The sequence below is a fragment of the Fundulus heteroclitus genome, chromosome 10, assembly GCF_011125445.2.
Source record: "Fundulus heteroclitus isolate FHET01 chromosome 10, MU-UCD_Fhet_4.1, whole genome shotgun sequence".
Classification (NCBI taxonomy): Eukaryota; Metazoa; Chordata; class Actinopteri; order Cyprinodontiformes; family Fundulidae; genus Fundulus; species Fundulus heteroclitus.
The window spans coordinates 16,954,575-16,971,299 of NC_046370.1; the positions used below are offsets into that span (position 1 = coordinate 16,954,575).

The following is a 16,725-nucleotide window of genomic DNA, read 5'->3' on the forward strand; positions in this document are numbered from 1 at the left end:
AATATTTTGGCAGGTTTTAGTCAGATCTGATTGTTTTCTTTTCATCTAGTTCTATATCTTTTTTTAGAGGAAACATCCAGTCTAAGTAATTTCATTCCTTCCCTAATTCCTCAGATAATGGACAACTGCCTTCACAGTGCATGGTACCTGTGCAATGCAGTGATGCTTTTTTTTCTCAATGTTACCTTTGTGCAATAGGATGATTTTGACCATGTTGATCTAACATGTGGCAAACCTACCTCTCCGGACTTATATCTCTCAGCCTCCTGCGTATAGATCCAAAAGGTGGTCGATGGTCAGGGTTTTCGCTCCAACAGGCTTTGAGCAATGCGTTGACCTTCTCATCACACAGTTGCTCGCACAGAACCGGTCTGAGAGGTTCCCCTTGGAAAGGTGTCCGCAACTGCATTATAATCTCTTCGAACATACAAGGTAAGAGGATGTTTATTGAAAAAACAAAAAACAATATAATAATTTCAATATTTGGAAAAACAGGTAAAGTGTTTAACTTTTTGTAATGATTCACATCACTGTACACAACACTGACATTGAAAGGATTATAGCTTTTAGAGTTCCAATGGACATGGATTCATACTCTTTAAGACAATCTTTGGCTATTCAGGCTGATATTAGATGGCCACATGTGTCCAAAACAGAATCAAATTAGATGATACAAAATTTAGCATTTTATTGTTAATCAAGTCTTATCATCAATACGACAGAATAATTATGTTGATTGGTTTTTCATATTCTGTCCATTAGTGTAGGGTTTCAATGCAGCGTTAATCCTGACCTATCTTGAATTTACATGCTAATGTCCAGAACTTATGTTACTTTACCAAAACTTTGTGGACCCTTGTAAATTCCACAATCTGTAACCAATAATTTCTGTAAACGTGACCATATCATATAGTGCAGTTTACAGAGCGCTTTTGAAAATAACCCATTAGTTTCATGAAAGTAACCTGTGAGTTCCCACAGAGGTAATTTAAAAGTTTTGGGAATGATCAGTGAGTTTCTAAGAAAGCAACACGAGCCTTCAAAAAGCCACAGGTACAGGTACAAGAATACATTGTTGCTTCTCAAATCCAATATGGTCCTGAAAATGACATGAAAGCCATTGGGAAAGCACAATGTAAGTTGTGGGAAATAACCTGTAAGTTATTTAAACACCACATGAAGTTTTGGAAAAAGCAGCTTGTTGGTTCGAGAAAAGTACCAATTTTACCTGAAAAGTACCATGTTAATTTCAACAAGTTACCTGTAGGGTTTTACAAAGTAAGTGTGCTTTAAGTTTTTAAACAGCATGCCACAGTTCTTAGAAAAAAACCTTTGAAGTTCTAAGAAAGTAACTTAAAGTTTTAGAGCAGAACCTGTACCTTCCAAAAGCACTGTGTAATTTTTAGGAATGTGCCTTGTATGTTTGGAAAGCAGCCTGTAAGATCCATTTTAAGCTCCACAAAGTACTATGTAAGTTCTGGAAAGTAACATGTTAGTTCTGGAAAGGTAAGCTTTAAGTTTTGGTAAGGCATCTTCTGACAAGTTGTGTTTCCACTACAGGAACCATTTCCAGGAAGCAGGGTCATTTTCTGGTGGCTTTTTTACTGTCTTGTTTTTTCATTGTATTTGCTGGGGTAGAAAAATTACCATGTTAGAAATTTACTGCTGTGAAATTTTTAGAGGTCTCAGGCTACAACACCAAGATTTAATGACCGGAACTATCTCTCCTCTTCCATTTATATGTTATGAATTGTAACCACTGTGACATAATCATTTGTTATAGTTTTACTGTTAAATAATTATTAATCTGATGTCCCTGATCTAAGCATCTATCAATGGCTGAGCTAGACCTTGGTACACCGCAGGGATGGGAAGATTTACCACTCCTAGGGAATTGGTAACTTGGAATGTTCTACAGTAGAAACATTCACAACATTACAATCACAGTAAATGAAAGTTGATGGAAATAAATGCCCCAGCTGTCATAGTCAAAACTTGCCTTTAGTTTTAGAAATTTACCAGTGTGTACTAAAATGTGACCTGTAAATTACAAGATATCAACCTCTAAGTTCCAGGAAAGTACCATTTAAGTTTTGAGAAAGCACCTGTAACCTGAGATAAATTGTTATCTTCAGCATGTTAGCTGTACGTTCTCAAAAGAAAACAGTGTCTTCCAAGAAGATTACCCGGCAAGTTTTGATACATGACCTCTAAGTTATAGTGGAAAACATTTATATTACAGGAAAGTATCCTGTTAGTTCTGAAAAGTAGCCTGTAAGTTCTGGAATGTAACCTGTAACTCACAAATGGTACCCTATCAGTTTTGAAAGACACATATTCCTCTATCTTATGGGAAGGAACTGTAAGTTGTAGGGAAATAACATTTAAGTTCCATAAAAGTACCCTTTATGTTCTGATAAAGTACCCTGTATTTTTGTTGTTGTTGTTGTGCGCAGAATTCTGTTGATTCTGGAGAGTGATCATTAAGTTTTCAGGGCTGTATTCTAAATTGCTTTTCGTCGTGTTTTATCTGTTAGAGATTCTCTAATATGCAAAATAATTTGACAAACCTTTTGGGTCCAGGTTGATGTCTTGGTATGGACCACCTTTGGAGTTATACATGAGCTCCCACATTGATGATGGCAAAACTGTAGATGTCTCCTTTGGGGTGTCCCATTACAATGGAAGCCCAGCCTGTCCTATAAGCTCGGGCGCTGTCACCAGTACAGATCTGAGACAAACTCCTTAGATTTCTCATGTGCAAACCATAATCCTTCATTAGTATAACTTTGATTTCAGGGTCAGTTTTACCTCATAATCAGGATTTTCCATTAGCCTGAGGCTTTGTTTTTTCCTCCATACTTAAACTCGCCCATAATCCAAAACCAGAGAAGTTTAATTGATAGTCTGCTGTCCACCAGACATGTACTAGGCCCTTCAGGTTTGCCATGAAATTTGAGCTTGCTATTGTGAATGAAGGTCCATTTCCTGTATCCGGCACACACATATTGAATAGTAAAAATGGAATCAAATAATATGTCAATGAATAACAAAACTTTTTTTCATGAACATGTTAATTGAATACAAAAAGAAACGTGCCTTAATATATTTGCCTTAACATATCTCTGTATTAACAATATATCTATTCATTTATGTGATTTTCCATTGTCTAAATTTCCAGCTAATGGCGAAATACGATCTAATAAAAAGCATATATTTCTTTCTGCTTTTGCTTTTTTTTTTGTCACGCTTACTTGCTCCAGATCAGCAAACAGACGTAATTTTAGGCACGTATAACCTGGGTAAACACAAAACACACTTTTCAGAGGAGGATTTTTTTTCTTAAGGGGGAAAAGCTACCCAAAGCAATTGAAAAAGTAATGCTCCCCCTTTTCGAATCCTAAATTAACTATGATTAATTACATTTCTAAGTAAAGTTTAGTTCTGTTTTATTCAAAAATAACCTGTTTGACAATATAAAAATGCAACACATCATGCACAAATTTCCTCACTTGGGGCAGGACATCTTCCCCGACCCGGAGAAGGCACTCTACCCTTTTCCATTGTTGGTTATAATGGTCAATTTGTTTTTTTTTTTTGTTTTTTTTCCTAATAAAAGAAAGTATTTGAAAATTGCTTTTTGTATTTACTCAGGTTAATTTTGTTTGATGTTAAAATCTGATGACATGCAACTTTGAAAAAAAAAAAAACAATCAAAGGAAATCTATAAATGGGCGAATACCTCAATCATAAATATACTTACATTAACAATGTCATATGCAAATGAGAGCTTAAACATCCATTCCAGATCAACATCAGAGGCCCCAAAAACATCCTTTAGAAACAAAGTTAAATTACGTTTGAAGATTTACTTCATTTTGGGTGTAAACCTAGTTTGACGTAAAAAAAATTTTGAGATGTTCTACTTACCTTCAGACTGCCTTTCTTGCAATACTGAATGACCAAACAGATGTTTGGTGGCTCAATGCACACGCCGAAGAACTGCACCAAGTTTTCATGTTTCATCTCCTTCATCTTTCTTAAAAGGTTTAAGATTATTAGGCAGAGAGTAGCTTTGATTTTGTGTGTATGAAGAAAATAAGTTATGCTTGCTATTCGTATTATGTGGGTATTTAATAAAAGGTAAAACATGTACTACTGCAAGTTTTACTTCTGACCTGTTCGCAAAATTGTGACATATGTAAATTATTATTTCAGTTTCCACTATTCAATTTATTTATTTTTTTACAGCAGTTACACTATTTTGTCAACAATAGTCTAAAACAAAAACCGCAAAAAAAATCCAAAACAACATGAGGAACTTTACCAGATTGAATTCTGCAATCACTGAAGGTTTCTGGAAATTACAGTTTATAGGGTTCTTGATGTACTTGACGGCGACTTGATTTCCCTGTATTAACATAAACAAATGACATCCGCCAGAAACAATCCCTTTAGTGAGATTAAGTGACTTGGAAAGAGAAATGAAACTTCCCAGTGCAATTGTGTTGATAACAAGTAACTGCTGATCCAGTTTGTTCAAGACTTTTTCTACTTAAGTGCGGGATTTGGTTCACTGTTGTCAAATCACGACGATCTTTTCAATATGCATGTATTTCTCTTCTGAAAGAAGAACGTTTCACCTGGTAGAGGCCTATCGTTGTGTAGATGTGCTCTCTGCCGGTTTTGTCCCGCAGGTCATAGCTGTGGCTTGAAAAGGTGCTCTGACAGCTGCTGCTCCCGCTGTGACTGCCTGTAGAGCTTTGAGACAAACCCTGGTTTGCCTAGAGGAGATGTGACAGAAAAGCAAAGTGCGCGAGCAAATGAAAACTGCCAGCTAAACGACGGTCACAACGTTCCAGCTCTTTTGATTCTCTAACTATCTGGGCGCTCGCACTGTGGGCTCTCTGATGATGGTGATGTCGCCGTAGTTGATTATCCACCAGTTGGAGTCATCCAGCCTCGTCTGGAGCCGAAACTTTTGAAGCATCAGGACCCCGATCCACAAAACCGCCACCACGCCGATGAGGGGGAAGGTCACAAGGACAGCCAGCAGGGCGATTTCTGTGTCTCATAGAAATGATCACAGTGATTACTTACTGCTGGAAAGATTAGATGTACTTGTTTATTATTTTTTTTTTTATACGTCTCAGCTTTAAGTAGTGCTTTACCATTGGTCAGCCACTCGCAGTGCTCGTCATTGAAACCACATTCTGGGATATCAGACGGAGGCTTTCCCTTTGGCCAAATCACAGAAGCAAACACAGATGTCGGTCTGCATGAGATAATCACATAATTAAATTACAACACAGATGTAACATTAAGCACAGCACCAAAGCCTGCAAGCGCCTTCTAGGTATTGATACCCCTTGAACTTTGACAATTTTTATGATGTCACATCTGGAAACTTCTGTGATTTATTCAAATCCTACATGAATAATTTAAGTGGGGTTTTTTTACCTGACACTTTTTGTTTCACTTTCAAAATTCAGGATGGGCACAAACATGGTGCTGCCTCCCACATGCTGCAGGTCATAAATGGAATAGTCCATACATCTCTCCCCCTCCTCATCAAAGTGAACCAGCCCAGAGGCACCTGCAAACGAGAAGCCATGGTCACATTGGACAGTCTATGGAAACGGTGGGTTACAAAGTTTCTCAGTTGTGTATCGTTGTGTGACAGTATTTGTCCTCTATTATATTGTTATTTTTTGTACTGTTGTCCTTCAACTGAGTATTTTACACTGAGGTTTGGTCTGAAGCCTTGAAATGTGATGCGGTTGTGGTGCTTCTGTCTTCATTGTTCAGCTTCAAACATCACTCAGAATCACATGGAAATCTTTTTTGGATTACACAAAGGATTGCAGATGAGACTCCTTTTTATTTTATGTGGGCCTGTCAAATATTCATAGGTCAACTGAATAAACAGGACGAAAGCAGAAAGTACTAGACTCTTGCCAACACAATCTTTCACTTAGGCAACAGCAAATCCTTGAGTAGATTTGTTGCTATGTTGGGAGGAAAATGTTTGCAAGATCTTTGAATTGAATGGGCCTTCCGCCAATTCTCCTTAATATATATATGCTTCCGATTTGCAAAATTATCAGACAGCATGGGATTAATTTCCACTGTTATTCTCATGACATAAATCCCGATGAATCCAATCAATTACTTTGACCACATTAATGTCTTGATGACATCAAAAGCTGGATGACTTTAAATTTCCTGCTTTTAAATTCTGACAAGACAGAAGTTGTAATCTTTGGACCAGAGTCCTCGAAAATAAATGTCTTAATCAATCACTTAAACTAGATGCCATTAAATTGGCATCTGGTAATAAAGTAAAAAATCTTGGTGTTATTTTTTACCAAGACATGTAATTTAAATCCCATATTAAACAGGTTTCCAGAGTTTCCTTTTTTCACCTGTGGAATATCGCCAAAATTAGAAATATTCTGTCCAGGGGTGATGCTGAAAAACTAGTCCATGCATTTGTTACTTCAAGGCTGGACTATTGTGATTATTTACTATCGGGAAGTCCACAAAATGCAGTTCAAAGCCTAAAGCTGATTCAAAATGCTGCAGCAAGAGTTCTGATGAAAATTATCAAGAGAGGTCATATTTTTCCTATTTTAGCTTCCCTTCATTAGCTTCCTGTTAAATCAAGAATAGAGTTTAAAGGTCTCCTTCTCACGTATAAAGCCCTTTATAATCAAGTTCCATCATATATTAGAGCTCTGATTTCCCCGTATGTTCCTAACAGAGCACTTCGCTCTCAGACTGCAGGTCTGCTGGTGGTTCCTAGAGTCTCTAAAAGTAGAATGGGAGGCAGATCCTTTAGCTATCAGGCTCCTCTTTTGTGGAACCAACTCCCAGTTTTGGTCCATGAGGCAGACACCCTGTCTACTTTTAAGACTAATCTTAAAACTTTCCTTTTTGACAAAGCTTATAGTTAGAGTGGCTCATGTTACTCTGAGCTACCTCTATAGTTATGCTGCTATAGGCTTAGGCTGCTGGAGGACATCAGGGTCTATTTTTCTCACTCTACTGAGTTCTCCTACTGTTCTCCAATTTGCATTGCTTGTCGTCATTTCAGCTTTTAACTTTTTGTTCTCTCTATTTTTTTCTTCATAGTAGGTGCAGAAAAGATTCCTGGATCAATGTGTGCTTCTGTGCTTGTTTGTCTCTCTTGTTGTGTCTCTGCTTTGTCTTCTCTAACCCCCAGTCAGTCGAGGCAGATGACCGTTCACACAGAGCCTGGTTCTGCTGGAGGTTTTTCCTTCACGCTAAAGGGGAATTTTTCTTTCCACTGTTGCTTCTTGCTTGCTCAGTGTGAGGGATTGCTTCAAAGCCATGGACAATGCAGACGACTGTCCACTGTGGCTCTACACTCCTTCAGGAGGAGTGAATGCTGCTTGAGAGACTTGATGCAACCTGCTGGGTTTCCTTGGATAGGATTTTTTTATTTGACCAATCTGTATAATCTGATCGAATTTGACTTTGGAAAGTACCTTGAGATGACATGCTTCATGAATTTGCACTATATAAATAAATTGAATTGAATTGAATGCTTTGAGTGTTTTCATTTACACATTCCACTTATGTGTAACATCTCTAGACATTTTAACATACATCTCATGAGTGAAAACATCGCTTATTGTCAATAGGTGTCCATGCTTATGATAAAATAGTGGTTTCCTGCTGAATGTCAATTGCCTAATTAGTTTGACTGTAGGATGAAAGACATAAAACAACTGTTTTTATCAGGTTAAATGTGACATAATTTAGCAATGTGGATCTAAGTTCTACAGCAGACTCCAATACCTCCAATCCCCGAATAGAGGCTGCTTATTGACTAAGAAGCATCTGCTTTAACACCAAAGGTTCCTGTCTGCCATCAGCTGTGATAAAACTGCAGCATTTAATGCTCCCTATTATGAAATGAAACCCATCTTTACTACAGGTTGTTGCAAAAGAAGCTGACAGAATAATCATGAAACAAAACCACAGGAAAATGTGTTATGAAATACTGAGTTGGGTGATTGTGAGCGAAAGTTTACAGTTACCATGAAATCTAAATTTTTCTCTGGTTTTCAGTTTCTCCAGAAGCTGTCTGCCGTCGTGAGGATCCTTTCCTTCTTTCAGGACTTCCTTCAGTCCCATCACATAAAGAAGTACTGCATCGTGAAGGTAGGCTGAATACGGGCTAACCTGAGATTTATTGATGAAAAATAACAGATCAAAATGTGATCAGATTTTATTGATTATCTTATTCTTTAGGATTATTTCTTAATTCTGTCTCTATGGCCTGCTCACCTCACTTTCAGATGTCAGGTTACTCCAGAAAGGATGTCCTTTTAGTCTTTGAAAAACCTCTTTGAAGAAATCATAGTACTCGTATCCTTCATAGGACTTTTGCCCAATGACAAATGTCATGGCAAAAGCTCTTTTGCTGTCCGGGTTTGCCCCGCTGTTCAGGGCACTTTTCCACCAGTTATCCTGGCCAGGAGAAAACAGTCAATCAAAAACACAGAGGGTTATTTAGACGGTAGACCCTTTTCTCTTTTATCATTATCACACCAGTATTTGATGGGTTTAATACACTTCATACCCACAGAAAAGAGGGTATAAAGTTTCAAGAAAAACGAGGGAGGTTTATTGAGAGATCTAAATCAGTTGTTGGTGTAAATTTGAAAAAATGTTGATGCTCCCCGTCTTATTTCATTCAGCACAGGAATTAATGGACTTTACTCTCAGCTGCATTTTACTAGGTACTGTTCAATTGCTGCCTGACACAAAGAGGGAATCAGCCAATCCCATCACAGCAACCCAGAAGATTATGGTATGTAGGTGTGGTGAAGAGGACATGCTACCCGTATACCATCCTGTCTTCGATAAGATTATCTGTTTATTTATCTTTAACACATAAAGTACTCCTGGATCAGTGTCTCTGTGCTCTTTTTGTTGATATGCTTTGCCTTCTCAAACTCCTAGTCAGTCATGGCAGATGGCATTTCACACGGAGCCTGGTTCTACTGGCAGTTTTCTTCCTGTTAAAGGGGAGTTTTTCTTTCTGCTGTTGCTACGTATATGTTCGGTATGAGGGATTGCTGCAAAGGTAAAACCTCCATGCGAACGACTGGCCTTTGAGGCTATGTGCTATTTTAGGGATAAAGAATTGCTTCTTCCACACAAAAAAAAAAAAAAAAGAACAACTGTACTTTTTCCTGAAATTTGAATTTCATTGTTTTTTTGTTTTTTATTTTTTTTACTTTTTTTGGAATGACCATGACATGGATTACTGAGAATCTTCACCAGCATAAGTAATTGCTGCATGTCAGTGATCTGATATAATCAGATTGTTTTCCCTGTACAAAAAACTTTTTAGCAACTGGAATAATAAAACTGAATCCATTGTCTTTAACTTGGATCAAATTGGAATGTATGCATTGACCCATAAATAAACCGAAATGGAGTAAATAAGTGCAGTATAATATTTGGTTTGAGGAATGTTCTCCCATTTATTCAGCTATGCACAGTGCAATGTTTAAGCTGTGTTAATGAAAATGTTACTACAATGGTTGATTATATAAAAATGCAAAACAACACAACATCCCTGTTAACATAATTCCTATGTCTTAATTCCATGATAAACAGGAGTAGACATAAATCTGCAAAGATTCATCCCACCATTTTTCTTTAACCCTGTGATATTTTCAAACAGGATGAGAGAAGTCTCCCTCTCTTTGCTCTGAAACCTTCTCTCCTGTTTGTTCAGCTGAACATTTGGTCGGCTGTTGAATTGTTTTCCTCTCTGCTTCACTGACCTCAAAATGCTGCATCAGGAAGAACACATAGTCGCCATTCATCAGACCCTGACGCTCAGCCTCCAGCAGCAGAGCCATGGAGTCCTCTCTGTTTGTTAGCACCACAATAACTAGTGACCAGATTTGGAAAAAAAAAAAGAAGCTTTATTTTACAGGAACATCAAATGCCATTGTTCATTTTCTGTAATTCAGTGTATTTCTCCAAAACTGTAAAAAAAAAAAAAACTGCCAAACTAAAGCTTTTGATATAATGCTTGTATAATTTAAACAAAATAATACAAAATAGAATTCTATATTTGAGAGAAACAGAGAAATATGACTAAAATAGAATGTAAAGTAATTGATTGACCAAAGTTTGTATCAACTCATCACTGGTGTGAATGTCATTTTCATTTTTGGGTTTTTAATGATTAAATTCAACCAATCTCTTTTTATGGTGGACTTATTATACAACATACAACCTAAATGAAAGTGCAAACTTTGAATATGTTATTTTTTGAATTTTGAATTTGTTGTTTGTTTTCTCTAATTCAAACATGTTTGCAGTTTTACATGCAGGCTCAAATACATACAAATCTCTAAGATTTGGATAAATGTCATGGTGTCACGATGCGTGTGTTTGGCGTAGGACCTAAGTGCAGACAGGAACATGGGATGTGTGATGAAATTATCCATTAATAATAACCCAAAAGTTATAGAACACTGAACACGCAGGATAGTGGAACAACAGAGGAGCAGGCGGGCAAATGGAAAGTACAAGATAAGTAATGGGATGTAATGAGAGGATCCAGCGAAGAACAACCAAAGAGTGAACCTCAAAACAGAGGCAGGGGAGGAAAAATAAGAAGCAAACCAGAAAAGCAATCAGAGAAAATGTAGAGCAGCGCCCGCAGAAGGAAAGTGGGGAAGCTGAGGCAGAGAGACTTATTAACACAGCTAGACGCAACCTGAGGACTCACATAATGTACTAATGAACTTTGGTACTTTCTAAGAACCATTTTTGGGAACCAAGCATGTCTCATCAGCGGTGGGCATTACCCAACGCAGAAGGAAAGTGTAGCTGGCAAAGCTTGTTGACCTGTACACATTTGTTCTGCGTTTACAGAAGTTAGAGCATCCAAAAACTACAGTTAATACATGAAAAGAATAATGACATGCATAAAAATGAAAGAAAACACACATGTTGATGACCGAGTGGAGCTACATGTGATTATGGTTGCGTACATATGAGTCAACACCTCCTTTACCTCTGGCGACTGTTGAGATGTACTTGATGTTCTCATAAACAAGGTCAGGATTACTGGTGTCAAACTTCAGTTCTGCCGTCAATTTGAAATGGGTCCTGAGAGGGTTCTCCACCGTTTTCCACAAAGCATCCACTTTGTCCCAGGTGTTCGTCTTCAACCCCCCTCCGATCATTGCCACGTGACTCCACCCGAAGAACTCCAGGGTCTTCACCAGGACCTCTGAGCTTCGTTTGAGAGGGGGCATGATTTTGATGTAGGAATCGTACATTACCTTATCTTCCAGTTTGGAGGACTGCCCCACGAAGCCGAACATGGGAACGTGCCACGTTGATGCAATTAGACCAGTAACCTGAAAAGTGTGAAATAGAGCTATTGAATCACCAGAATGTGTCTAGAAATTCTTTAATAAATTCAATTTGTTTTAGAAATGATGTCCTTATTGTGTGTCACAGACATGGTCAGGATAAAGGGTTGCTGTAAAATCAAGATTTGGTGGGATTTTTACATTTCCTTTTAATCTTTTGAACCCCATCATTAATAATGTTAAATTTTCAATAGAATCCTGAGTGACTAAAAACAGATGCCAGTGTTTTTTTTCATTTTCTTTCCTTTTCTTTTTTTAACTCTTACTTATGATGCTGCTGTACTCACTGTGGTTGAGTAATTGTCAAAAGACTATTTGCATTTTAATTTAGTGTCTGTTAATATTTGGTTTATAAAGCATAATTAAACCTAATAGAAACACCAACCAATGATTACTAATAAGATAAAACGTTATCTGTTACGTATTTTGGTAATATAGATATATATATATCTTTTATTTGTTTTGTTTATTTATTATTAAGCATTTCCATGTTTATACATGTAACATCACTTGATTCAGTGAGTTTCATAATGTAAATTTTAATTTACAAACCGCAGAAGATAAAATATCTTCTGTCTCACCTCTAGGCGTTATCTTTAACCTAATAATCTGATTAGGATGTAAAGGTATTTCTAGAAACATCAACTAGGGTTTTATATTATAGGCAACATTAAGAAGAAAATAAGGTCACACCTGCAGAATGACCCACATATAGTTTGTTTTTGTTCTCTATGGGATATAACGAGAATGCACAACACAATGTTAAACAAAGTTTGTAAAAGATAAGCTCACAATCAGTAAACAGAAGCTTTGTTTTTTTTTAAATAATCTGTCAACTTGGTTTATAAATAAGTGTATGCAGGAAAACTGCTTTTGGAGATTCTTAAACACAGTTACATCACTTTTCAGAAAATAATAACCAGTAAAAACCCTTCCTTAATTTGTTCCTTGTAAACATAAAAAGACAAAGAGCGTGAACATGTTCTAAATCGTACCTCTGCTTCCTCAGGACACACTGGACCAAACAGAGCTGTCACATTTTCTCTCCACACCTGCTGGATGAATCCTCCCAGGGACTCTTTGGGATTACAGTCGGTGTCCTTGTACACAAAATCCAGACTGTAGTTGCCCAGGAAGGAGGGGTTGTTGTTCACCTTCTCCACGGCTATCTGAATGGCCGAGCCCAGCCGCCGGGCGCTGAAGGGGAAGGACACGTTCCACGGAGCCTGGAAGCCAATGAGCAGCTTGTGATTTGGAGATCCATTGCTGCTGCTGCTGTTATGGATGTTCATGGTGGCAGCGGTTGTAAAAAGTGTGAGGTGGAGCATCAAAATATGGCTCATGCTGGACAAATGGAGTACCTGCTCTCATCCTGTTAGTTTCAGGGCGAACTGGGCTTAAATACTCAACTACCTTGGTGATGCTGGGCAGTTGATTAGGGAGGAGAAAATGTAAATATGTGGAGGAGAGTAGGAGGTACAGAAGCCAGACCAATGTTTTCTGTTGAGAAAAGGACTTGCACTGATTGGTTAGAACGAGAGGTTGCTGGAGAAAGGATGAGCAGCATGTTTAGTGGATAGAGCATAGAGAGGGAAACGTATGAAAAAGTGAAAGGAGCACTGAACATTTTTTTACGAGTACAGGCAGATCTCAATAAATTAGAATATCATTAAAATTAATTTATTTTAGTTAGTTTTTTTAGTTACTCAGTTCAAAATGTGGCTATTTCAGCCTTTGATAAAAGGAACAATTCCATTTGAAAGATTGTGCCCAAACAACAGGTATAACCTGTGATTATTCCTTTTTTATTATTATTTTGTAATTGTCTAGTTTTCTGAGAAACAAAATTTTAGGTATTTCTTAGTTGAAAGCCATAAATGTGAAAGTTTACAGAAACAGACATTAAATGTTTCTCTCTGTGTGTGATGCATCTATATAATGTTTTGCTTTCCATTTTTACCCAGATACACATTGAAAACTCTGGTGTTTCGGGGAAAAATATAAAAAAGGAACCTTTGAGATTAAGTCAATCAGGAGTTGCAGGGGATTAAAAGGAAGTGAGTTATAAAAAAAAATGAAGATCAAAATACAGTTGGTCCAGATCTCATAGCTGTGTGTGAAGATGTTAAGTGGATAGCATGGACAATTTAAATTTTAAACAAATTTATTACCTCTATCTTCAACAGTGAGAGGATGCCTTAGGAATGCAGAACAAGTGTACTGATACTCATTTTCTTGAACAAAGTGGATGTGTTGAGCTGCATTAAATACAGATGAGTAAAGAATCCACAAGGTCCCATTCTGGATATGGCTGCATGTTTTGGACTGTGTTACTGCCAGAAGGTTAGCCTCTGCCTCACTCTCAAATATTTTGGAGCCTGTAACAGGTATTTTTTACAGGGTTTGCCTATATATATCTCTATCCATCATCCCATTAACTCAAAAAAAGATGCCCTATCTCTGCTGAAGAACCCACAGCAAAATGCGAGTAGTATTTTGCATTCCAGTCACATCTGACCACAACACCTTTGTCCACATGTTTGCTTTGTAACCAGCACTGCTTGTGGTAAAATGCAAATTAAACCTCTGATGGCTCTCCTTAAAAAAAAATTACTTACTGTTTGACACTCTTCCAAAATGGTCAGATTTGTGGTATGCACAACTACTAATTGTCCTGTTGAGAAATTCTCCTACCTGAGCTGTGGAAATCAACACAAAGTATATTGTATTTTTGCCTAAGCATGGAGGCTACCCAAATGTGGCCCTTTTGTGGCAGATGACTAAAAAAAAAAAAAAAAAAAAAAAAAAAACTTAAACTGCATTGCTGATATTGCCTATGTTTTGGGCTTTGGGCACCTAAACCCATCATCTTCGAATGAAAAGCGCATAGTAACACAAAAAAACCTACTAAGAGAGGGCCGCCCACCAAAACTTGCAGACCAGGCAAGAAGGGCTTAAATCAGAGAGGCAGCACAGAGACCAAAGGTCCCTGTGCTGAGAGACCAAACCCTTGGGACTTGAGGATCTGCCTCTAGGACCATGATAAGCCATAAACTCCATATAGCCGGGCTTTATGGAGTTGTGTGTTTGAATGGCCTAGTCAAAGTCCAGGCTTCAATCTGATTGAGAATTTGTTGTTAGACTGGAAGATCGCTTGGGCAAAAGTCCCCGTGGCCAGATGTGGCCAGCTTTGTCTCTTCCAATGACTAATGCAACACACCTCTCATCAGGAACCCTGAAGAACATTTAAAAATGACTGTATGTTTTGGACAGCATTGCCTGGGTCCTGATGAGAATGGGTAAACACGAACACATCACCCTCATATGCCGTTCACTTAATTAGCTTCCTGTCTCTGAACAGATAACCTACAAAATCTCACTGCTGACTTTTCACTGTTTGCACAGTAACATGCCATCTCACTTAACCTGAGGAGCACTATGCCTCCACCTTTGGAGGACTCCTATTTTTATCATATTGATTTATTAACTGCAGCACTTTGAGATACTTTGTAAAGAATAAAAATTATTATTATCAAGCTCTTAGACTTATCCAAAGTGACTTTGAGACGAGGTACGCAGCGAGGAACTGGCTTTTTTGGTAGGGGAGGTGGTACAAACTCTCAAACAATCCATTTTAATTCCAGGCTATGAGGCAACAAACCATGAAGAATACCAAGTGATGAATACTTTTGCGAGACACTTTGTGTATTATTGAGAGGTATCATGTCCTCTGGAACAAGAACTCTTTAGAACAATCTTTGACTGCCATTAAAGATTATTTAGTTTCTGTCTACCAGGCTTTGCTGCCTAGGGTCTGCTTTGTAAAACAGCTCAAGCTCATACAGACAGGATGGACTCTTGCCAAATTCTGAAAGAGGTCAGTGTTGGTGTGATTTGAACAGATTATGTTCTACTGTGTTTAGCGAGAGCAGTTAACCTAACATGTGTTTTTGGGTTGTGGGAGGAAGCTGGAGTACCCGGAGAAAATCCACGCATGCAGATATATATCATGAAAACTCATGCACTCACTCAGACCATTTGCGGACACAATATCTTTCTATCTGGTCGCATTATTTCTAATAATCGGTCTCTCTAAATTAAACACCCTCTAACCATGTCTCAAACACAGAGTTAGACTTTAACACTTGAATCTAAATACGGCAGAGAAATTATTCCAAGTTTCAGCGCAGAGGCTCTTACAACACAAGGTCCTGAGGAAGAAGCTCCTCGAGTCATGGCCGCATTGCCATTTTCTGTACTTTGTAACTGACTATAGACACACCCACAAAGGGGATGGTGTCTCCTCACGTGATATTAGTAGAAAGAATGTGTCGCCCTGGCGACCTTATCTGTTTTATTGCATGTGTTATTCTGTGGTTGTCTTGAGCTGGCTAAGTGTAGGCACAGTATACGTCTAATACCACAAGGAGAGCTGCTCCAATATTAACTTCACACAGCCTATTTCTAACTGGCTTTAACTTTCAGCAAAAAAAATTTCAAATCTAAACAACAAACCATAACAAATGCCTCCTGGGAATCCAGAAAGTGCTGCTGTACTTTGTTACGTGATAATGTATATAGTCTACTTCACAGCAGTGTTAAACAAGTCAGGAAAACAGAGATACCCAGGAAGGACTATTTTCTACATACTTTCTACCAAACTACCACCATGCACTGGAAAACACATACCCAGCTAGCTTAAACCCAAATGTGCGCCGTGAAAATGGCTAATCATGAAATTTTTTTACAACAGGCAAAACAGAGGAGAAATAATCATCCCTTCCTCCACAAAACAACTGGAAACACTTTGTTAGTTGAGTTATTGAGTTATTCAAACTGAGTTTATGTCATATTATTCTTATTAATTAGTCTTTTCCTGTGAAAATAAGTGGTTAATATAAGCTGTAATGTCACTTTATTTTTTTTAAACTGACCCACCCATTTTTATTACAATCATTCTGCATTTTTCCACTGTTCCCAAATCAGTTTTATTACAGGATGGTTTAACTCTTCGTCTTCAGATATCGTTGAGCGATATTTAAAAGAGATAACTTTCAGATTATGGTTTAACAACCAGAGGTCACTCCAAAGGTGCCGGGATTTTATCTTTGGCTATCAGTGCCCTCCCCATAAATTAAATCAGACAGGCCATCATCTCCCCCTTTTAATCCAAGCAAAGACAAATTTCTACTTTAAATTAAACTAGAAATAATGCAAACACTGAATAAAAATAAAATGGGACAGCTATATAGAGGAGTGTGAACAGATTTGATAAACATTCAGATAA

At 37.8% G+C, this 16,725-nt stretch overlaps 1 protein-coding gene across 1 annotated transcript; it reads right to left on the minus strand.

The window, feature by feature from the left end:
- Nucleotides 1-3,449: 3,449 nt before the first annotated feature.
- Nucleotides 3,450-12,892, minus strand: LOC118564422 (guanylate cyclase 2G-like). Its single transcript, XM_036142584.1, has 13 exons — nt 12,434-12,892; nt 11,075-11,423; nt 9,828-9,937; nt 8,317-8,499; nt 8,067-8,211; nt 5,461-5,596; nt 5,172-5,275; nt 4,898-5,064; nt 4,644-4,784; nt 4,328-4,411; nt 3,931-4,035; nt 3,764-3,835; nt 3,450-3,464 (listed from the first exon to the last, which is right to left on the minus strand). The coding sequence occupies exons 1-13, from the start codon at nt 12,779-12,781 to the stop codon at nt 3,450-3,452; spliced, it is 1,959 nt and encodes a 652-aa protein (XP_035998477.1). The 5' UTR covers nt 12,782-12,892.
- Nucleotides 12,893-16,725: the final 3,833 nt, after the last annotated feature.